Here is a 22,412-nt window from a genome sequence, read left to right on the forward strand (position 1 = left end):
GACGATAGTCCAGGTGATACAAATAAGCCCTTTTCCTTGAAATACTGAGAGCTGGAATTCTGTGAGGAATTCTGACCTCTCTCCTGTATTCCTGCCATAAATACTGGAAGCACTGGCAGCTTGTGGGCAGGAAGCAACTGCAATTCCCAGACCTCCCCAAAACAAAGGTATTTTATAGAAAACCAAGATGTTTTCCCCACAGTTCCCTTCAGAATTGCAGACAATGTTGACTTTGCCAGTGTGAAAGTTTTGCCTAGTAAAGGTTTAAGGGGTGCTTGGCTTTAGAGGGATCCTACAGAAAACAGAATTCATTCCTCTGGGCTGCACATCTTGCTGGTAACTTGGTTTAAAATCCAGCACTGCAGGACTGTGCTTGCAGAAGGATCTGGGAAACTGAAGCAACCAGAAGCTTTTAAATTTTCCAGTTCATCAAGCTGCTTTCCTGAAAAGAATCGAGGTCTGCTGTGAACTCAAAAGAATCACCAGTTTTCCTGGGAACGGTGAAATGGTGTGATAAGTAGACCAGTTTATAAATTATTTTTAGGTACAAATGGAAACCCATCCACTTCAGAACTCTTCTGGGGTGCATGCAACGACGCATTTCCTGTGCCAGGGAGATTACAATCGTGACAAGATTGATAAACAGGAAAGTAACTGGTTTTATCTGTTTTAAAGGCAGAAAAGCAGACTCCGTTAGTCACTCAGGAAGACACAGAGCACCTCCCAAACACCACAACCCATTCTCTGCAGGTCTCTCTCTCCTCCACATCCTGCTTCAAGACAGGAGGTAAGTCCTGGCTGCATATTATGATATTCATCTCCATGTTGGATTTCTTCAAAATCTCTCCACTTCTCTTACCTAACTTTCCTTTCCTGGCTGCCAGCAGTTCTCAGTCCTACCCTGCCACTGGCAAAGATGATCTGGGGATGGAGTTTGGGTATCAGGCCAACATTCCCAATCGCTTATCTCAGATTTATTAACCCTTGTGCAAGTCAAATAATGTAGTTCAGCCTCAAAATTGGGACAATGACATTTACATAACGATTGGAGGTGTTGGTAATCAGCCTGAATAATGAAAAGCATTTCCCTGTGTTTGTGTCAGTGTGTGACCATTGAGAAATAATTTATTTGTCACATTCACGTGCCACCAACTCCATCAGAATTTAGGCTTTGTGGTACCTTTTTATTTCTCGTGATTCCTCAGGAATTCTGAGTCATCAGAGGCTGTTTGAAATGAAGGTTGAGAGGTAAGAGCTATGTTCTTCAACCCTGTTAGATGTTAATAGAGACAATTTGCTAATTGCTTCCTGCTCAGTGGAAATGCCTCCTGCTGGAGGTGGGTTTGGGGTGTAGGTGGAGGCTGAACAGAGCCTCTCTGTATCAGGCACATCTATGCAAGTTGTCAAACAACAGCATTTTTGTGGAATTATCTTCTTTTTTGTTGTTTCTAGCAACTGAGAGCCCCAATAGGAAAAAAAAAAAAAAAGGCAGAATGTTTTTATGCTCATTTCTCAAGTTACTGCCAACATTTCTCTTTATTTTCTTCCCTGGGAGAAAGGAAGCACAACCTGGCTTAGACTGCTGAGCCGCAGTGTTCTGGTCACAGTGTTAGGGAGAACAAGCTCAAAAGGGACCTAAAACTCTTCTGTTTCTCCTGCCACTGCAGTCTGTAGAGGGAAGAGCTGTCACAGCCTGGGACACTCATCCCAACACCCAAGCAGAGCTCCCAAGGTCGCTGCTGAACTTGCCCAGCTCAGAGCTGCTGTTTTAACTGCAGCCCTTTTATAAATAGGACAGGCTCAGCTGCTTAGCAGTCTTATCTCCACCAATTACCAGGGATAAGTGCTCCTCGTGCTGCAGAGTTCAGGCCTCTTACAAAATATTGAGCAACCACAGGGAAGACGCTGAGCTGTGGGAAGAACAACCTGCCACTTAAAGTGTTTGAGCAGCCAATGTAAATTGTCGTGGCTGTAGTGGGGATTTATCACTTTCACCCTGCTGAATTTGGAAGAATCCATCTCAAGAGCCAGCTCAGAGGGCAACCTCTTCCTTGGTCAGTGAGTGGTGGCTGGCAGGGGCTCCATGTCCAAGCATCTCTCCTGGGATGGTTTTTCACTTCAGGTTTCAGGGCAATGTTTGGCTCCCTAAAGCTGAATTCCTGCCTAGTGTCATGTTCTGGTGTCCCTTTACAGTTTGAGAATCCATTTCAGCACATTAAAGACATTTGAGGCTCTGAGGTATCATTAAGCCCACAGAGCTGTGTATTGTTGCCTTAATTCCTTTCACACTGGCCTCTGGAAAGAAGGACTAAAGAGAAATTTTGGCTCAAAATCCTGTACTTTCGAGAGTGGTGTAACATGGCCAGTGGTATTTTCACACATCCAGCAACTGCTTCCTCTTTTTCAAGTTTGTTTCAGCCTTTACTGACCATCAGTTATTTACAGCTCCCTGGTTCCTCAAAAACAAATTACTACATAAAGGAAGAAGAAGAAGAAAAAAAAAATCCCCAATTGCCACATTCTCATATGGTGCAACTTGCTCTTACTGAGTGGATTCATCCTGGTGTGATTTATCCAGTGATCCTCATGTGTGAGCGTGGCCTCTTTAAAGTAGCATTGGTAGAAGATGCAATTTTGAAATTACAAAACCCAACGGGTTTGGTAACTGAAGAATTGTTTTCTTGTTGGCATCCATCCAGGGGCTTGATCCCACCTCTGTTGAAGTTTGTGACAAAACTCCTGATGATATCAATGTACCAAAACCTTTTGGTTTTTTTCCAGTTCAAGTACAGACTGGGAAAGGGTTTCTTACATTTCACCACTTTATGTCTGTACTTGAGATTGAGTGATCCTCACAAAGTGGCGTGCACTGTCAAACAGTTTTGTATCAGAAAGGATAATTAGCCGATGACGAAAGGCCAGATTAAGGTAAATTTCGTGACAGGCACTGTAGGGAGATAGGAGCAGGGTGCGAGGGGAAGCGTGTGCCAACAGCCACACCCTTGGCAAAGGGCGTGGTGTGAGCTGGAGGGCAAAAGGCAGATGGAGGGCAGGGCATGGTGCAGTGGGTGCCTGCTCTGGGAGGTGAGAGGGTCGGGGAGGTGGGATGGTTGGAGGCGAGAGATGCGGAATGGTTGGAGGGGTGGGATGGTGGGAGATGGGATGGTTGGAGGGGTGGGATGGTGGGAGATGGGGTGGTTGGAGGTCGGAAGTGTGGGGTTCCTGCAGGGCTGGGATGGCTGGAGGTCGGAAGTGTGGGATGGTTGCAGGTGAGGGGTGTGGGCTGCCTGGAGGTGTGGGATGCGCCATGTCCCCCATAGGCACCTCTAACGCCGATATAACCCGACGCGATCTCGGACATTCAGGCGATCGCTACACACCCACAGCCCACCTGGCATCCCGGCGCCGAACCCGTGGCTAATTACCGCTAATTAGCGCTAATTAACCCGCGGGCCGGAGGCGGCCCCGCGCAGCCGCACCGCCCGCGCCTGCGCGCCGGGCCCGCGGCGGTACCGCGCCTGCGCGGGGCGGCGGGGAGGGGACGATGGAGGCGCGCAGGGCCCGCCGGCCCCGCGCCCCTCACAGCGCCCGCCGCCGCCAGCGCCGCCAGCTCCGCCGCGGGGCTCGGCCCTGAGGGACGCCGTGAGTCGGGGAGCCGCGGAGGGCAGCGCGGCCGAGACGGGCGGCCCTGAGGGGGGAGCGGTGCGCGTGTGTGTGTCCCCGGTGCGTCCCCCCGGTGCCCGTCCCTGCGTCCCCCCGGTGCCCGTCCCTGCGTCCTCTCCCCTGTCCCTGTCCCCGCCGGGGCTGCTCGGGCCGCCGTCCCAGGTGCCCGCATCCCGGTTGCTCCGGGGTGGCTCCGGCAAACCCTGGAGGGGTGTCCGTGGGCAGCGGCGGGGCGGGACGCTTCCCGCAGGGATAACGGGCCGGCCCCGCTGTTCGCCTCCCGAGGGTCCGGCCCTGGCTTCGGGGGGTTCGTGCCCCACGCGTGGTGGGGTTCCGGAGAGGAAGGGTTAACAAATGGACTTGTTTTGCCTGGGCCGTGGACACGTGATGGTCATACTGTCTGGTTTTTGGTGGAAATAGCATTTGGGTGTGTAATCAAAACCTAAATTTGCAACTGCTGTCAGACTGCTGGGTTTTAATAGGGGTTTTGGTTTTCTTCAGGCACGCTGGAATAGGAAGTTCTGAACTAAACCAAGCTTTGTCTGTGTGATAGAGTTGTTCCTTCTGTTTTGTGTGTGACAGGGGGTTTAGTGACTTAGGGATGGAGTCATAGGCGTGTAACCTCTGCTGCAGTGCTTTCTTCAGCCAAATACAACCAAAAAAAAGCTCCACAGAGCAGAGCAACCAAGCACACAGTGCTTTGTAGCAATGGGACGAGGGGTACCAGTTTTGGATAAAGCACTACCTTCTTATGCTTCAAGAGAAAGTTGATAATAGAGTACAAAAGGAGCTTTGAATGACTGATGCAACTTCCAAGAAATCAGTATAAATGCTGCAGACTCGGAGGTGGGTTAAAATACTGTGAGGACTTTGTCGGGATGGACCCTGCAGTAATCCTTTAACCAGGATGATTTAGGGCAGGGCGTTTGACAGGAGAAGTTTGTTATGAAATAACAGCTTACAAGCATGGTCGTTATAAAATAAAATTAAATCCCTTGGTGATTTGCAGCCTTGTGCTCCTTTTGGGGATGTCATGGCGTTGTGTAAAGGTGGTTTGATTAAGCCCTTGGAAGTTCTGGGTCAGGGGAACGTTCAGTGAGATTGAAAATGGGAAACTACAATAAAACTGGAGCTGGATACGTGTGACAGGTGATTCACCTGGCTGCTGTGTCCCCATCACAGATATTTATTGTTAGATGTTGACACTCTCAGCTGTCCTTTATTCTGCCGTGTTGGACATTGAAATACTTATTTTTCTTGTGTGGTTTTTTTTTTTTTTTTGGACATGATTTAAAACAGAGCAGCCTTTTCATTCGTTTGTTACCATGTGCTTAAAAGTTTTTTGGATCCAATCCTGGGAGCTGTTCAGTGGTAGTTTTATCTTATGTCAAGTCTGCTTATTCAATAAAGGTCTTGTGGGGGAATGTTAATTAAACAGTACACGGTGTAAGCTGTGGTTAAAACATCCTGAATTGGAAAGTATTACATGGAGGGAATATCAAGTTCTTAGGCTGTATTTAGTAGGTCTGTACACTTCTTATTCCCAGTTTTGTGCTAATCTGATTTTCTTTACTGTCAGCATCTGTCAGATGAGCATTCTTCAGTCAAAGTCACATGGAAACACATCTTGCTTATTATATAAATTATTATTCTCTGCCTCCCTTACTTAACCAATGGGCACAAAATTTATATATGAGCTTAAACTGTCTAAAAATAGAGGTACATTTTGCTAATCTTAGCTAGACAAAACTGCAAGTCTGTTGCAATGGCTGTTCCCCAAGTTGTGGTCACAGGTGACGCAGCAATGAGTAACCCCCAGGTAAACATTGATACCTTTCCAAGGGCAGGATGCTATAAATTATTAATGGCTGGCAGTAATTGCACCTCTTTGTAGTGGTGCTCTCCTTGGGTAAGCCTAAGCTACAGCAGGAGCAAAAGTACTTTCTAATTTGATTAGGTGGCGGTGCTGTCTAATTTAGTAATGAGTCCAAAATTACAGCTGCGTTTTATTGATGGTTTTGTCGTCTACAAGTTGGGGTGCTGGTGAAACTGTGGGGTTTGCCATCCTCTGGGGACTTTCCCCCCAGATATCCTCATTGTGGGATGATTTCCCAGAGACATAGTCCATCTTAATGGTTACAGCAATGTTTAGTTCCTCTCTCTGCTGGGTAAGGTGGGAAGTTCATCCAAAGCGATGAAACCGTTGGAAAAACATCTGCAAATTTTTACTGAACCAACTTTTCCCCCCCATGTTGGAATGAACTGACTTGAGGAATGTGCCGTTCCTCTGAGCTGCACTCACTTGGATACTATTTGTTTATAGTTTAGTGTTTGTTCATACACTGAAAGTTGGTTTCTATTTTTATTCTGATAAGATTTCTTCTCTGCTTGCTTCAAGTAATGACGAGAACTTGCACACGAGCTCTGTAGAACTTCCGCAGTTGTTTCAAGTTTGGGGTTTGTTTTGGTTTGGGGGTTTTTTTTTTACTTCTGCAAAGCTGTGCTCTAACCAGCTGTTTATCTTTCATTTGTGCTGGTTTTTCGTGGAACTGAAATATTGCACATTTGTCCTTATTTTATCCTGTTTGTTTTGGACCGTCCCCCCAGTTTGTCAAAAATTAGTTAAGAACTTAGGTATCGTCCTCCAACTTGTTTTTGTCTCTCCTCAGCTTGGTATTAACCTCTTTTTTTTCAAAAGCTGAGGCTTACTAAGGTTATTTCTGTTGCATTATTTGACAGGGTTTTTTCTTTTTGCTCTTAGAGTATTCTATTTTATCTGCTCAATATATGTATCACCTAATAGGAGACTTCATAGTTTTTCCTTTGCCTTAATTCCTTGGCACGTATTTAAAGCTTTTCTTTCTTTTCAATATCCAAAAGAAATTAATTTTATCTCTTACGTAACTGAAGACATGAATTTGTGCTGGTCTTGAAAGAGCTTTGTACTGAGCCTCTTCTCAATCTGGAACACACTGGTCATTTTTAATTCCAAGGTTTTCTGATTACCTTGCAGAACTTCCCAGTTGCTCAGATTCTTTGGGGATGTGTTTATCAGTGAGCGTGAACTCTGTGTTTCGTGTAGCATGCTCCTCCAGATTTTCTTGCAGGGACTTTAAAGCACTTTAATTGCTGAAAAACAATTACAAAAACCACTGGGAAAACTCCACCTTGGTCAGCAGTGCTGACCACAGAGCGGGAGCTGAAAAAAGCAGGGAAATGGCTCAAAGCACCGACTCATCTCGGCAGCAATGCTCATCTTCTGGACAATTCCAGGAATTTCTTCATGTCTAGCACAATTGCAGTAATTTTTTGATGTTCAGCACATAATCTACTGAGAGAAGAGGGGTTGTTTTAGCAAAGCTTTCGTTTTTCTTGGAGCCAGCTAAAAACGTAATTCGAATTTAAAGGAAAGCTCTGTTACCTTTGCGAATACTGAGATTTTCCCTCTCCCTCTCCATCCCAGGGATTGAATTTCTCTCTGGCTGAGGTTCCTTCAGTTCCAGGATGGAGATGAGTCGGGAGAAGTTGTGTGCCAGCAAGGCTGATGGGAGCTCAGACTCTGCCTTCCACTGCTCAGCATGTCACGATGATGAGGAGTGGGGCAGCACGAGCCGGGGGCGAGCCAAGTCACGGAGTTTGTCAGCTTCACCAGCCCTTGGAAGCACCAAAGAATTCAGGTAAGGTCCCTGCTTTTTCCCCTTGTTGCTAAAGTATATGAAGTTATCTAGATTTTGTTTTTTAAATATGCCCATGAGGGATTCTTAAAATGCTCCTCAGAAGGTTCAGAACGAAGGTGGGGAGTTGAAGGTGGGGTGTTGACTATGAGCAGACTCATAAACAGAACCTCATGGCTTGTCAAAACAGGTCTCTGCAGAGCTCACAGTCTCCAAAAAACAATCAATCAACAGTAGAGACAATTCAGACTTTTACAAAAGCTCCAGCCAGAACTTTAGTGCTGTGTGTTAAAAACCTGTGTATTAGGTTATGTGTGAGGCAGCAAAAAGTGAGTTTGTGTTTGCAGACGGTTTCAGAGCAGTGAGAAACACCCACCCATTCTTTTTTTTGAGCCAAATTTCTGATCTCATTGCAAGGCTCTTGTCATGTGGACAGGGTGGATAGAACTTTTGATTTGGTGATCTTTGGACCCGCTGTAAATAGTGAACAGCGGGCAGGGGTAGCGCCGTGTCTTGATCATGTGGGAAGCACAGCAGGACTTCACCTTCCTTGTGCTGTGACCATCCCTAAAGCACGGGCAGAGCCACGGAGGAGCTGCTCAGCAGATGGAATTCCTGTGCAGAGCTCCTGCTTTGCTGGTAGGAATGTTCTTGGGAGGCAAGAGGAGATACGGGTGAGGCTGAAGATTTCAAGGGGCGGCTTTGTGGTGAAGGGAGGGAAGCTAAAAGCCTTGAAAGGTTAGGAAAAGACTTGCTCTTTGTGTGTAGTTCAATGAATTCAATGGTTCTGGGAAGTGTTTTCTGGTGGCTGTGCTCTGTTGTAGCTCTGGTGACGTGTGTATAGCCAATATATAAGATTTGATGTTTAAATTGTGCTGTAAAACTGGTGGTTTTCCCCTTCTCTGCTTAAACCTTTCAGTCAACCTGCATAGAAGACCATGTGGTCTGAACTTTTGTGTATTTATTTTTTAGCTAAACAGCTGCTTTTTCAACCAGAAGTGCTCTGTCCGTTGTGGGTTTGAATCAGGGTAATTGCTTCCGAGACTTTCCTTCATTAGGATGCTCTGCAGTCATTCACTGGCTGTCTTCACTTCAGAGCTAAATTGTCTCAAGGCATTTTGCAGGCTGTCAGGAAGTGCTGCTCTCAGGCTTCCTCTGTGGTGTTCAGCTTGAGGTAGCTGCCCAGCTGCTGGGAACTGATAAGTAGATTTCCCTAAAAGACGTAGAATTTGCAGGGCATTGCTGCTCATTCTTAGCAAAGGCAGCCTGACTGTGAATGGCTTTAAATCCTGTTCACTCAAACACTTTATTGAGCACTAATAAAACCAAGTGAAATCTCAGGGAAAATTTACACCAGTTACTAATTAGAGCTTGCAAGGGAAACTTTGTTGGAATGTCATGAAGGTCAGATGTGGATATTTAATGCCTTGGTGGGAACAGAATTTGGCCAGTTATTGGGAGTGCCATCAAATAATGACCTGTGTTGTGAGAAGGCAAAAATTACACTTATCTGGGAGAAGCTGGAGTGGAGCAAGAAGTGGGAGGTGATGCTGCCAGGGTGTTATTTAACTATCCTAATTCCAAGGGTAATTGTTCACAAGTAGAGAGAGACTTATCATCCCTTTGCCCATATTGGCACACACATTAATCTCTTGTTAAGTCAGTCCTTCCTCATTTTTCTGTTTATTATAAGTAAGGTAAACTTTGTAAAACACTTAGCAATGTTTTTATTTGACTTGGTTAGTCACGCCTGGACTTACAGATGGAAAAGAAATTATTCTGGTTTTGTTATTGGCATTCAAATCTTAGACTCGCATATTTTATTAGGCATGGAACAAATAAGATGGTGCTGGTGTTCCTTAATTATATAGATATGTTTAACCTGTGATCTGGTTTTGATTTTTATTAGATTTCTGAGCGTTTTTTTAGCTCTAGGAGTGAGTCATCAGGCTGGCCTGAGCTACTTGTAACACACAATGGAAGGCACTGCAGTGATGATTGTTACTGCCAAGCAATAGGTGATTGAATTAAGCCCAGGAAAGGCATGTTTCCCTCTTCTTTTTAATGGAATAATTCTAATAGCAGTCACATAATGCTTCAACAGTTCCATGACTTGAGCAAGTTTTGCTCCCAGCTCCAGCTTTGCTGGAGGAGCTGAGGCAGAAGAGTTCTGAGTTGCTCCAGATAATCTCATCCTAGAGCCAGGAGTAACCCTATGTCCTGGTGGGATTCAATTCTGAGGATAAATGACACCTCAGAGCTCCTGTTTATTTGAAGACAAAAATCTTATTAGAGAAATAAATGGGGAGAAATAGCATTTTTTTTAACCTGTTCAGAATTGCAGCCTGATGCTGCAGATACAAATCTCCATGTACCTTAGAGCTGAAGAATTTGTTTGATTAATTTATTAAGGGTGTTCAAATGACCAGGACACACATTGCTGTGACTTGACCATGCCAAAAACATCTGAAGGTGTTGGAGAACTCCTTGTAAGTGCTTGTCTGGGCACATAGTGGGAAACCCAATGTCTGTACATTACTGCCCTTAGTGAGGGTGGGAGCACTCACTGAGCTGTTTTAGCTGTATTTGTACCAGATTCAGTCATTCTCAAAATGTGTGCTTCTAGATAAGATGTAGTGCTTCAAGAAACACAGAATAAAAGTGTTGTTCTTGTGCCTGCAGCAGTGAAATTGGTGTCACTTAGGAACTGATGCAGGCATTGGAAATGTGAGAGCTAATCTGTAAGATTACCCTGCCTGGGAACCTCTCACGTAGGTTTAAGAAATGCACTTTGCCCTGCATTGCTTTTGTGCAGCTGCTTCAAAGGAGGGTTTGGTGTTTGAGCATCAGATAGACCCAGTTTGTCATCACATCTCTTTTACTCACTGATTATTTTCTCTGCATTCAGGAGAACACGCTCCTTGCATGGACCATGCCCCGTGACCACGTTTGGACCAAAGGCCTGCATGCTGCAGAATCCTAAAACGATTATGTGAGTACTCATCCCATCAGTGGCATTGTGCTCGTTCTGTGGGAAAGAAAACCAGTTTGCTTTTCCACTGATTCCACTTTTTTCACTCCCTAATCAACACTTGTTTGTATTTTATCTGATATTTCAAGATTTTCGTGTTGCTTGATTGCCATCCTGGGGGCTGCTTTGCCAAGTTGGCGTGGTCTACAGTCCATAGTTTGATGTCTAAAATGGCAGCTCTCATATTTCCAACCCAACAAAGATTCTTCTGGGCAGCACAAGGGGAGGAAGAAGAACTGTTCTGTGTGCTGTGAAATCTGAGGGAAGCCTTCTCCCTCTCTTGGTGACGGTGTTTGAATTTGTACTTTCAATTTTTGTGTTTGATCTGTGGTACTTTCAGTTAAGGCAAGTTTGCTTTTAGACTGTTGATAAATGGTGGAAATAAGGCTGGTTTCTGCTTAGTGGGCAAATAAACATTTCAGTTTTGTAGGTTGGGTGGCATAAAGTGGTGCTTTCTACATCACGTGTTACATACTTAATAAATGGGGTCTTGACTTGGCCAGGTGAGGAATTTCAGGGTTTAACCAAGGCAGTGCTCCCTATTTTTGGGGGGCCCTGGCACAGAGAAGCTGTGGTTGTCCCATCCCTGAAATTGTCCAAGGCCAGGCTGGATGGGGCTTGGAACACCCTGGGGCAGTGGAAGGTGGGACTGGCTGGGCTTTAAGGCCCTTCCAACCCAAACCATTCTGTGATTTTTGCCCCTTTAAAAAAGTTTTATTTCCTTGCTCTTGCAGTTAAATATAAGATATTGCAGTCAGTATTTATTTGCCTAAATCTCTACCTCCGTAGACAGTAATCTTCCTGGTGACATCCACCCCTTTCCTGGGAAAGTGTGACACAAATCCCTCCCTTTGGTAACTCAGAACTTCCTCATTGTCCCCGGGTGCTGCAGTGCAGCTGAAAGCCAGCCCAGGTTGTGTTTACCCACCTGACCTGGGGCATTGCTCCTCCCAGGGGCTGGCCCAGGACAGGGATATAAGGACAGGGATGGGATTGTGCCAGGGCAAAGCTTGGGCAGGCAGGGCTGGGAGCAGAGCTGCCCTTAGGCTGCTGAAGGGAAAAGCAAACTGTAAATTACTTTTACTACACACGAGGTTTTGTAGCTTCTAAAAACAAGCAAGACCTTGTTGGGGTTTTTTTCTCCTCTGCTGTGGATAGTTTAATTTTGTTAAACTCTCCTCCCTGGAGGATTTTTTTTTTTTTAACAGAAAATTGTCATTTTTATGTGCAGGCTTAAGTTAGGGAAGGTTGGGTGTCTCAGTACAACCAGCAGCTCTAGAACTTGCAAACCTATTTCTTGATGAGCAGAAGGATTGAATGACTATTCAGTGAAAAAAGGATCAGTGGCCTCTTGAGAGAAGGGAAAATCAAATACCTGGTTTGGTTTTTTTTTTTTTTTTTGAAATGGAATTTTCATTATGAAATCTTGCCTTGAAGATCTGGAATACAAGTTTTACTGCAGGATTTTTCTGTAAAGCCTCAAAACTTTTTATCAGAGCTGACTGAAATCTTCAATAGAAGAAAAAACATTTTTCAGAGAAAAAGGTATTCTTCTGAGGTTGCAGTTAGTAATAAGTGATAAAAGCCTCAGCCTTTTGTTTTATTTGGAGCTGTTGCAATTGACTGAGTCCTGGAAGGAAACATGAAGATCTTAAAGCAAGTTATGAATAATTTTTCATTCAGTAGAACTGCATGGAATTGGTGAGTGCAGCTGAAAGAGGCAGACTGGCTTTTGTTTGAATGAAGTTGGTGCTAGTTCTGGGTTTATTCCATGCTGCAATCTCTAGTTCTTGTCAGCATTATTGATACTAAAGTCCTGCATTTGCCTTTAGTTTGTGCTGTATTTGTATCTCAAATGTTAGCACTGAAATAAAATGAATTTTAAATTTACATTAAGCTGTTGGACTTAGAGTATTGGATGGGGCAAAAATTATGTTGTGGCTTTTTCAGATCCTCTAACTGAGTGTTTCTCCTTTTGAGTCAGCACTAAAACAAGAGGAAATCAGCATTGTGGTGTCAGTCAGAAGTTGATCTGAGAGTTTTTGTGGTGCTTCTGTTCAGGTCCCTGTTGGCCCAGGTCGTTCATAGGGCCAGGTACCAGAATTAGCAGCTGTTGGTTATCACCTGCACGTAGTGAAGGACAAACATCATTGCAATATGAATTACTGCCTTCCCCTGCCTGCTGTGTAGGGCTGTGTGCCCTCCATACTTTTTTTACCAGATCAGAAAGGTGTCACAACAAAATGTGGTGATGTTTGGGGCTTTTTATCCCCTAGGCACATTCAGGATCCAGCAAGCCAGCGGTTGACATGGAACAAACCCCCCAAGAGTGTCCTTGTGATTAAGAAGATCCGTGATGCCAGTCTGCTGCAGCCCTTCAAAGAGCTCTGTGTGTACCTGACTGAGGTGAGAAAATACAAATTATACCTCAGCTCTCTCCAGCTGCTGATTCTGTACAGAACTGTGCTGTGCAAACAAATTTTTACACCCACTGCATGTACTAAAATTTGTTGCGGGGCTTAAGATCAGTATGAAGCTTAAAACTAGAACTATTAAAGTAAAAACTTCCATTCTGTTTGCAGTTCTAAATTACAGGAGTGGGATATAAAAAGCTTAAACCCTTAAGCCTTGAGCAAACACAAGAATGTCTCATGTAATCTGTATTCCAAACTTTAATTTATTAAATGGTCTGTGCATGCTGCAAAATTCTCATGAGGATCAGACCACACATTACAAACACGCAGCAGGTGCAGAACACTGCTGTAAAATACTATTTATGTGTCTTAAATTAGTGGAAATTATGGAGAGAGTCAAGTGTGTTGTTAGGAGGTCACTCACAAGCTTATTTCCTCTCTCTTCAGGAGAACAATATGATAGTGTATGTAGAAAAAAAAGTACTGGAAGACCCTGCTATAGCTAATGATGAGAATTTCGGACCAGTGAAGAAGAAATTTTGCACCTTCAGAGAAGGTATGGAAATGATTTCTTGAAAGGACAGTTGGAGTGGTTTTTTGGTTTTGTCTTGGTGTTTTCTTAGCTGTTGGGTCAAGTTTGTAAAACTTTGGTGTCTTTTGCACACAGTTGTTGTTACATCTTAGTTGTGCTTTTTGTGTATTTGTGAGGGAATGTTTGCATGCTGCAAATTGTGATTTTTCTTCCTGTTTTTTGTTAGGAAATTAAGATTGTGGATACAATTTAATTCAAAACTTTCTATTTCAATGTTGCTCCTAGACTATGATGATATCTCCAATCAGATAGACTTTATCATATGCCTGGGAGGAGATGGGACCTTACTTTATGCTTCTTCACTTTTCCAGGTTGGTTCTTATGGGAAATAGATCCAGAAACTTTTCTTTTGGAAGTATTTAAAAGTGCATTTTTCCCCCCTTTGTTGCTGAGTTCAGCATTTGTCTTTTGTTCTTCGTCCCTTCTTTTTTATCCAGCCTGTTTTACCTTGTGAAAATAATGTCAAATGTGTTGTTTTTATTAAGCACAGTTGAAGTTTCATCAGTAGTCACAATATTTACAGGCAATTAGTTGAAGTATGAATTGCTTTGACTGAGTAGCTTTAAAACTCTTTTCTTTATTGATAGGGTAGTGTACCTCCAGTTATGGCTTTTCATCTGGGATCCCTTGGATTTCTTACTCCATTTAATTTTGAGAATTTTCAGTCCCAAGTCACTCAGGTTATAGAAGGTAAATTTAAGGGGACGAGGTGTGGTGTTTGTTTGTTACTTTTTCTTAATCAACTCTTTTAGGTTGGCCCTTAAGATTTGAAATTTGAGAAATGTATCTGAAGTGAACAGAAATCTTAAATGAACAGAAATATATCTTAAATTAACAGAAGTTTTGCATTGCATTGACCCATCCAGTGCTGCTCTCTGTACTGCTCTGCAAAGGAAAAGGGCTAAGAAATAACTTTGTGGAGTAAATAAGTATAAAATAGTGTAGAATTTACACTAAATGACAGCTAAACATAGAAATCAAGTGCAGTGTTTAAGTACTGAGAAGTCAGGCAAATAAAATATTTGAGGAAATAAATTCTTTGTCCCTTGAATATGAGGTTATTTGAGTTGCATCCAAAGTAGATTCTGGAAAAGATGTATAAAACTCTCACATTACCAGAATGTTGTCTTTTAATACATGTTTCTAATGCTTTAATTTTCTTTAAGCTTAGCTTTTGTCTTACTGAAGATCACATGAGCCCAGCAGTGTTTTCCAATCTGAATCACGTCTATACAGAATTTAAATTTTCTTTGTACATCATAAGAAAAGTGGGAAGGGACTGGCTTGAAATTTGCCTTTGATTTTTGCTCATTGCTGCTAAAAATTAGTTTTGAGCTTCAGCCAAGTGTAGCCAGTTATGCTGGGAATGAAACTGGGAATGTTGAAAGCTCAGGAATAGATGGATGGCATTTCATAGAGCGTGTTGTCATTGCTGGGGTTTATTTCCTGTGCCAGCTTTTCATTTTTGTGTGTTTTCCCCTGTGTTTCCTCTCCAGGCAATGCAGCTCTTGTTCTCCGGAGCAGGCTCAAGGTGAAGGTGGTGAAGGAGCCCAGGGAGAAAACAACAGTCCAGAATGGGATAGAGGAAAATGGAGTCGTGTCTGCAAACCTGGAGAAAGAAGTGGGCAAGCAAATTATGCAATATCAGGTCAGAGGGCAAAGCAAGCAACAAGAACCAGGATAGTTTGTAACTTCGTATTTGTTTTATGAAAACGCCCCCCCAGCAGTCCAGGGCTGGTCCTTGCTGCTGCAACTCACAATGTGCTCTGCATGCTGAGGAATTGCTGCATGTATTTGTGCACTCAGAAGTGCTGATCGTAATTTCACAGAATTGTTTAGGCTGGAAAATATCTGCAAGATGGAGCCCAACCTTCCTTCTATTTTGAAAACAAAGTAGTAGTTCTAAAGTGAGATACACCAAGCATTTTTATAAATGAGAAGAAAAACCTTGCACATTGTTAGTGACCAACTCCTGGAAATAATTCTTAACATCTCAGAAATTCAGCTGGCACGTGATAGGACGGAAGTGTAAAGAGTTTAATTTGCAGGTACTAAATCAGCACAAATATTTAGAAGATCTGGAAAAACTGCTTTGTTTTGACATTTATTTCATTGCCAAGGCAGCAGCAGCAGACTGGGGTAATGTTTGGTGTCGTGGCAGGTCCTCAATGAAGTTGTGGTGGATCGTGGCCCTTCCTCCTACCTGTCCAACGTGGATGTGTTTCTGGATGGGCACCTGATAACCACGGTGCAAGGAGATGGTGAGTGCTGCTGGAGCTTTCCCAGCTCAGGGGCAGGCTGCTGTGTTTTCCTGCAGGGTTTTCTCTCATGGAAACAGAGCCTCAGTTCACTGCTGACAGCAAACATGAGTGTGCAAAGAGTAGGTGTGTTTATTCCCCCAGTGAAGCTTTAAGGTGCTGAAAGATTTTGTTCATGGGCTTGTGAGGGCAAGTAGCTCTTTTTTGGGGTATTATATTTCAGGCTAAGGGCAAGAAGTAGCTCACAAGAGATTGGCCTGGATATCTGGAATTTGCTGAAGGCAAACAATCTCCACTCATGAACAACAGGAGTCAATCTTTAAAGCTCTTACCCTAAAGAAAAAAAATGAAAGTCATTATAAAATTGTGTAACTCAAGATGCAGAATTTTGTGCAACTTCTGAAACCACGTGGCAGGGTCAGAGGGGAGTTTCTCACTTGGTGTGTGTTGGGCTGCAGTTGAGCTGTGAAATCCAAGTGGAGAGGTTCACTTTCCTGGCAGTGGGGTTTCTTGGTGTGTCCCAGAACAATCCCTGGTTGTTGATGCTGATGGCAGTGCCTGTTTGCTGTCCCAGGGGTGAGAGTGGGGTTTCTTGGTGTCTCCCAGAGCAGTCCCTGGTTATTCAGTGCTGATGGCAGTGCCTGTTTGCTGTCCCCAGGGGTGATCGTGTCCACGCCGACCGGCAGCACCGCGTACGCCGCCGCAGCCGGAGCCTCCATGATCCACCCCAACGTCCCTGCTATCATGATCACCCCCATCTGCCCCCACTCCCTGTCCTTCAGACCCATTGTGGTTCCTGCTGGAGTGGAACTCAAGGTTGGCTTCTGTCATTTTATTTCTCCTTGTGAATTAAAAACTTCTGGAGTGGCCACGGGAATATGAGGAGGGTGGGAAGTGCCGTGTGTCTCCTGCTTGCTCCCACTTGGAGCAGGTTCAGACCAAGTCTGATTCAAGAATGTGGCTTTCTTTAGAAGAATTTCCCCACCAGTGGAATACTTTACACTTTTCCTACTGGCTTGTAGCTCTGTAACGTTCTACAAAATGGGAATTCCTACATTTGCATGCTGAAAAATGTTACATAATCTTGGCTAAAGTGCCTGTAAACGATCAGTGCTGAAGGGAATCAAAAATTCTCCTTTCATGCAGAAATATTGCAGAGTTTAAGTATATATTGGTAGCATTATTTGCAATTCAGTATTTAGCTTTTGTTAATGTTGTCTTGCAGGAAAAAAAAGGGGTATTTAACACCTGGATATAAAATAGACAATGTGCATTTTGAACAAATATTCTTGTGCAGGGAAGAGCTCCTTTCTCCTTTTGTCTCTGTTACAAGCCTGCTTAAGTAGGAAGAAAGCTGATTTGGAAGGGCTCCTAGAAAAGTTAGAAGATTAGCATTGAAAATGAGTGTGTTCTGGACTTTTTGTTCCTGTTTTACGGCATAAATTGAATGTTTATTCATGGCACTGCTCTCAGCCCACGCTTACTTTCATGTCAGTGGGTGTTACTGGCCAGTGGTAGTTAATTCTTTTAATAGGAATGTATGTTAAATAGGAGCAAAACTTCCTAAATTTGACAGCTTTGGAGTCGTCATGTATTAAAATCTATTTTTCTGGATCAACTTTTTAATTTTTCTTGAAAGAGAAGCTAAATCAGCTCCTGAATTAAACTAAATTAACTGAATTAAAGCATGAACTGGCTGGAACTGGAAGGTCTGTATGGGTTATGACCTTGTACTTACAAAAAGGGGATTTATTACATCTAGAAAAATATATGTTTATCAACAAAAAATGAAGGTTTGGAGCTTGAGTGGTGTTACTGCACTGCTGCCATGAACAGATGAGGAATTCCAGTGCAGCTGTGGAGTTACAAAGACTCAGATCTGCACTCAGAGGGAGGATGGAGGAGGTGTTTGTTCCTTGCTCTTGAGTTTTGGACCTCAAGTTCAGCTCATTCCTGTTTTTCAGATTATGCTCTCCCCAGATGCCAGGAACACAGCGTGGGTTTCGTTTGATGGAAGGAAGAGGCAGGAAATATGCCATGGAGACAGGTCAAGCCTTTTTTCTGATTGTATTATCTCTAAGTATAGAAAATCCTGATTCATGCAGCTCCCTCACTCTCTAACATCTGCCAAAAGGAGTTTTGGCAGTGAAGAAACAAGCTTCTATAAACCCTAACACCTCCTAGAGCACAAACTGCACTAAAAGGATTTCATTTCTAACTTGAGTTCTTTAGATCTTCCCATAAAAGCAAGTGAAATGTTCAGACTCTGTAAACATTGCGTGCTTGGCAAGGAAGATGGGCATATCTTTAGAAAACTCTGTAAATTTTAGCTTCAAGATGAATCCTAGGAGTTTTGGGAGGTATAAACCAACAGGAGCTGCCTGTGAGCAGAGCTGCTGGAAAACTCCATGTGGTTTAAACTGGGTTAACTGGGAGTGGTTGTGGTCACTTGCTCTGGCTTTGAGTGAGCAGAAGGGTGTGAAGTCCCTCAGTTCTGTGTTCAGTATGTGGTGGTGGAGGTGACTAAAGGCAGCTGTGGGAAGGAGATTGGCAGATTTGTTATTCAGGATGCCCTTTTTCCTCTTGGCCCACACAAGTTGCTGTGAAGGAAAATGTACAGCTGGTGTAAGCCTCCATCCTGAAAAGTTTTATTTCCTCTGAGCTGGAATCATCTCTACAAGTAGTTGAGGAGCCCAGTGAAGATTCAAACCCAGGGTTTGGCCCATGGTTACACTCTGGAATCCTTAGGCCTGTTGCAACTGAAAGGCCAAGGTGGTGCTTTGGGTTTCCTTTGTCCCTGTGTGGGTGATGTGAAGCCCAGCCAGAGGCTGCAGGGTGCCATGGAGGGGCTCACAGAAGTGTCACACAAAGTGTCCCCAGAGCAGCTGCTCGTTGTTTACAGCTCAGCTGAGTTCAGCTTTAGCTTCGATCACTGATCATGCAGAGCTGTTGTTCAGCAGCGTTGGTGAATCAGTGCTGTGCTGGGTGGGGAGCAGGCTGGGGTTTGGGGAGCAGGCTGGGGTTTGTTCAGGTTGCTGTGTGCTGTCTGACTGTCCCGTGCTGTTGCAGTATCAGCATCACTACCTCTTGCTACCCCCTCCCCTCCATCTGCTTCCGGGACCCCGTGAGCGACTGGTTCGAGAGCCTGGCCGAGTGCCTGCACTGGAACGTCCGCAAGAAGCAGAACAACTTCGCCGTGGAAGAAGAAGAGTTCTGAGTGTCCACATCCAGCAGGACTGGGGCACTGCAATGTGGCAGTATCCCCTCCTCTCTGCTTGGATTTTGGAGCTCTTGGTGTGGGCACTGCCCTGGACCTGCCTCGTGGTTGTGGTTTCTATCCCTCAGATCCTGTGGCTGGAGAGGGTTGTGTTCCTTTCTGTCCACCAAGAGTAGGAGTGGAAGGCTCTGATGGTTCTAATCCAGTGTGAATTTCCTTCCAAATGAGCAGTCTGAGAGTGGATTGTTCCTGACTGCTACCAACAACCACATCTGCAGATTTGATTGTAACCTCTAACTTACCAGTTCCATGGTAGGCTGAATGTAGCTACACCAGGGAAAAGTGGCAGCAGAAAAGTGGCATTAAAATCTCCTCTTTCGGTTTGTAACTCCATTTAACACTGCTAAGAATAGAAAGGCTCTGAGAAGATTTCTTAAAAAAAAAAAAAAAAAAAAAAAGCTCCTCTTTGTTATCTTAAATACACCTTGCCCAGAAAATACTTTCTTACTTGCAAATGTGACACACTGAAGAAACACCCACAAAGGATGTTTTTTATTAATAGATGGAATTAATAATAAGTATATATTTTTTATATATACATTTCTCTCTCTTGTGCCCGTTTGAGCAGTGGCTGACCCTTGGCTGTCAGCACTGTGGAATTGCCCACAAACCACAGGGATGAGCATTAATTATTACAGGTGTCTGTGGGTTTGTAGCTGAGCTGATTCATAGCTCTGCACTTCCTCTTGGTGGGAATCATCCGTGTGTTGGTTTTTCCTATTATTTTTGTTGGATTCCCTGGGATAAATGGTAGCATTAGAGACTATCATGTTTAAAAAAAAAATAATAATAATAATTCTCCAAGTGTTCAAGAAGAATCTGGACTTCAGTTGCTACTGTATTCTAGTTCCACTGTTGTCCTGAAGAAAACACCCTGTTCTAGATCCTGAATGCCCTCAACTTCCATGGATACGTTCCAACTCTTGGTGCTGAGTAATCCAGGATGGGATACTGCATTGGTGGGCTGGAGCAATGAGAGGACACATTCCCAGTGGAGTAGCAATGGTGCCTTCAGCACACTCAAGATATTCTAAGTCTCATATTTACTTTTTTTAAGATGCTTTCAAATGTTTCTAACTTCTCTCTGTACATATTTTATTGTGTGTGCTTTTATGAAAGAACAACAACAACAAAAAAAAACCCAGCAAAAGAACTGGTTGGGGGGGAAAAAAAGGGTTTGTACTGTACTTTAACTGCAAAATAGCAAACCCAAGGATAATGTTTACATTTATGTTCTCTGTGGTGCAGTGTCATGATCATCTTATCCAAACTTCAGCATTTTCAAGTCTTGCTGCGTTGGTCACGAAAGGAAGGGACAGGAGCTGTTAAATGCCCGTGGCAGATTCTTGCCAAGGGATGAATTTACTGATTGAGGTGGGTTTTCCTTGGGAATGGAGTGAGAATCTCTGCTGAACTTTTTCCATGATTGTCTTAACGTTGTTTCTGTGGTCCAAAGTGGAAATAGGAAATGGGTTCATTTCCAAACTCTGCCTGACCTGTTGTCCTCTGGTGGTTTCAATAATGTCTCATCCCTTTTGGATGCTGCCCTGGGCTGAGTCCATGAAATGCAGGTGAGAGCACTTTTCCAGAAAAGAGAAGCAAACTCTTGGGTTAACGATTCAAATCACAATGAAAGTGTGTTCATATAAATTAATACTTGGTTTGTACATTTTGTAAAATAGAATATTGGTTTGATTTGGTCAAAAACAGACAGATTTTGGGATATCTTGGAGAATATCCAGAGAGCTTTTGGGATTTCTCTTTCACTTGAATCCGTAGTAATTGTTTTATCACTGTTTTGAAGCTGCTTACGGGTTTCCTAAGTGGAGTACTCAGTTATTTGATAACTGGTTACTTTTTGAACTAGAGAAGTGTCAGGCTTTTTGCTTTGAAACTATTTTATTTAAACATGCAATAATTGAGAGAAGGAACAGTGTATGGTGTCTAGAGAAACGTGTGGATGAGTGGAGAGTGAGCAGTTCTAGGCACACTGGGGAGTGGAAATCATTTTGCAGAGGTGAAATGATTTATGAGCCTTATCTAGTATTTTTTTAAAGATAAAACTATATTCAGCACTTTTTATTTATGCTTTTTATAATACTAAAGCTATTCTTGATTAAATTGCTGAACTTTTAATTTTCAGAGTGCACAGGTCATGAAATCTGTAATCAAAGTGTACTGAACTACTTTTAGATCTACATTAGAGGTTGGCTTGAAATTTATTCTTTCAATTTATCACCTGCTGCAATTGCATTGCTGGCTCTGAGGCTGCTGCAGCTTTGCTTGTACAAAATTCCTGCTGATAAAAGCCATTTTCTGGGTGGCTGATCAGCCCAGGCAGAGCTGCAGCCCCTGGCTAAGGCAGGGCAGTCGCTCAGTGACTTCAGTCCTGGCTTTTCCTCCAAAAGCTGCCTTGATTCTCCCTGTCCCAGCTGCTTTCTGCCTGAGCACAGCCCGGGCTGTGTTAATACATCACAAAGTTTATCTGAGTGTACAAAGTCCCTTTTCAAGGCTTTTAAGTTGCAAACTGCAGGAGAGTGAGGCTGGGGCAGCCCTGGAGTTGTGCATTTTAACTGCTCCAGGAGGGGGGAGTTGAACCAGAAAAAAGCTGAAATGCACCTCACTTTATTGGCAATAAAACCTCATTTTGCTGATGTAGCTTATTCAGAATAACTTGGTTAAACTGTGCTAAAAGGGGTTTGCTGATTAGGAGTTTTTAATAAAAGGGTTTGTAAGTCACTGGTACCTGCAAATCCTTTCATCTACAAAGGGCCAAAATGAAAGCTGGGAAATTCATTTGGTTTTGGTTTTTTTTTTTTTAAAAAAAAAAAAAGTTATCCTCTGGTAGAAATTGAAGAAGTTGTTACCAACTGTAGTAGGGAATAAAGCAGTGTACTGAATTTTTAAAAGACGAAAAATCCTGTTACATATTGTTAACACATTGAAAACTTTGTTTAAATATTGTTGAGAAACAAAATATTTTTCAATCCTTTCAATAAAATCTTTTTGTAAAGTTGGATTTGTCGCTTTGCCCTTTGACTGGGGAGGATATGAAATTGGGAATACACAGCTACGTGCTTGGAATTGTGTGGGGTTTGACGCTTCTCATGGGACAGTGGCATCTCTTTTCTGGGAATACACCCAAAGCTTTTTTGAATGTCTGATACCATTTGTTCCTCAAAAGTCTCAAAATAAATGCTGGATTTGCTGTGCAAGTCAAAACAAACCTTGTGCACAAGCAGCTGGGCTGCATTAAATGCTGTTTTTGAAGGCCCCAGAATAGAAATACCAGGAAAGAAAGGGGTAAGGGCAATGCTGATCAAATAATCCCTGATAATTTGATACCCAGCAAGTTTAGGATTGAAAATGGGGTTTAAATGCCTGTGGCACGTTCTGCCAAGTTCTGGAAACTTCTCCCATGGAACTTGAGATTAATGATGATGTTAAAGAGTCTTTTGATTTCATAATTAATCTGTAACTCATTCCAGCAGTTGAGAGAGATG

At 43.3% G+C, this 22,412-nt stretch overlaps 1 protein-coding gene across 7 annotated transcripts; it reads left to right on the forward strand.

The window, feature by feature from the left end:
• Window positions 1–682: 682 nt before the first annotated feature.
• NADK (NAD kinase) lies at window positions 683–21,928 on the forward strand. 7 transcript variants are annotated; one of them, XM_010405870.4, is made up of 12 exons: window positions 683–787; window positions 7,127–7,340; window positions 10,246–10,329; window positions 12,645–12,774; window positions 13,230–13,338; window positions 13,600–13,685; window positions 13,962–14,064; window positions 14,871–15,022; window positions 15,536–15,635; window positions 16,291–16,448; window positions 17,597–17,679; window positions 18,702–21,928. In XM_010405870.4, exons 2-12 carry the CDS (start codon window positions 7,168–7,170, stop codon window positions 18,847–18,849), a joined length of 1,326 nt encoding a protein of 441 aa, XP_010404172.1. In that variant the 5' UTR covers window positions 683–787; window positions 7,127–7,167; the 3' UTR covers window positions 18,850–21,928. The 7 variants fall into 7 exon arrangements, with proteins under 7 accessions (XP_010404172.1, XP_039419940.1, XP_039419939.1 ...); XM_039564006.1 differs by lacking the exon at window positions 683–787 and adding an exon at window positions 3,560–3,642; XM_039564005.1 differs by lacking the exon at window positions 683–787 and adding an exon at window positions 3,636–3,723.
• The last annotated feature ends 484 nt before the right edge of the window (window positions 21,929–22,412 follow it).

Source organism: Corvus cornix, chromosome 21 (assembly GCF_000738735.6).
Source record: "Corvus cornix cornix isolate S_Up_H32 chromosome 21, ASM73873v5, whole genome shotgun sequence".
Classification (NCBI taxonomy): Eukaryota; Metazoa; Chordata; class Aves; order Passeriformes; family Corvidae; genus Corvus; species Corvus cornix.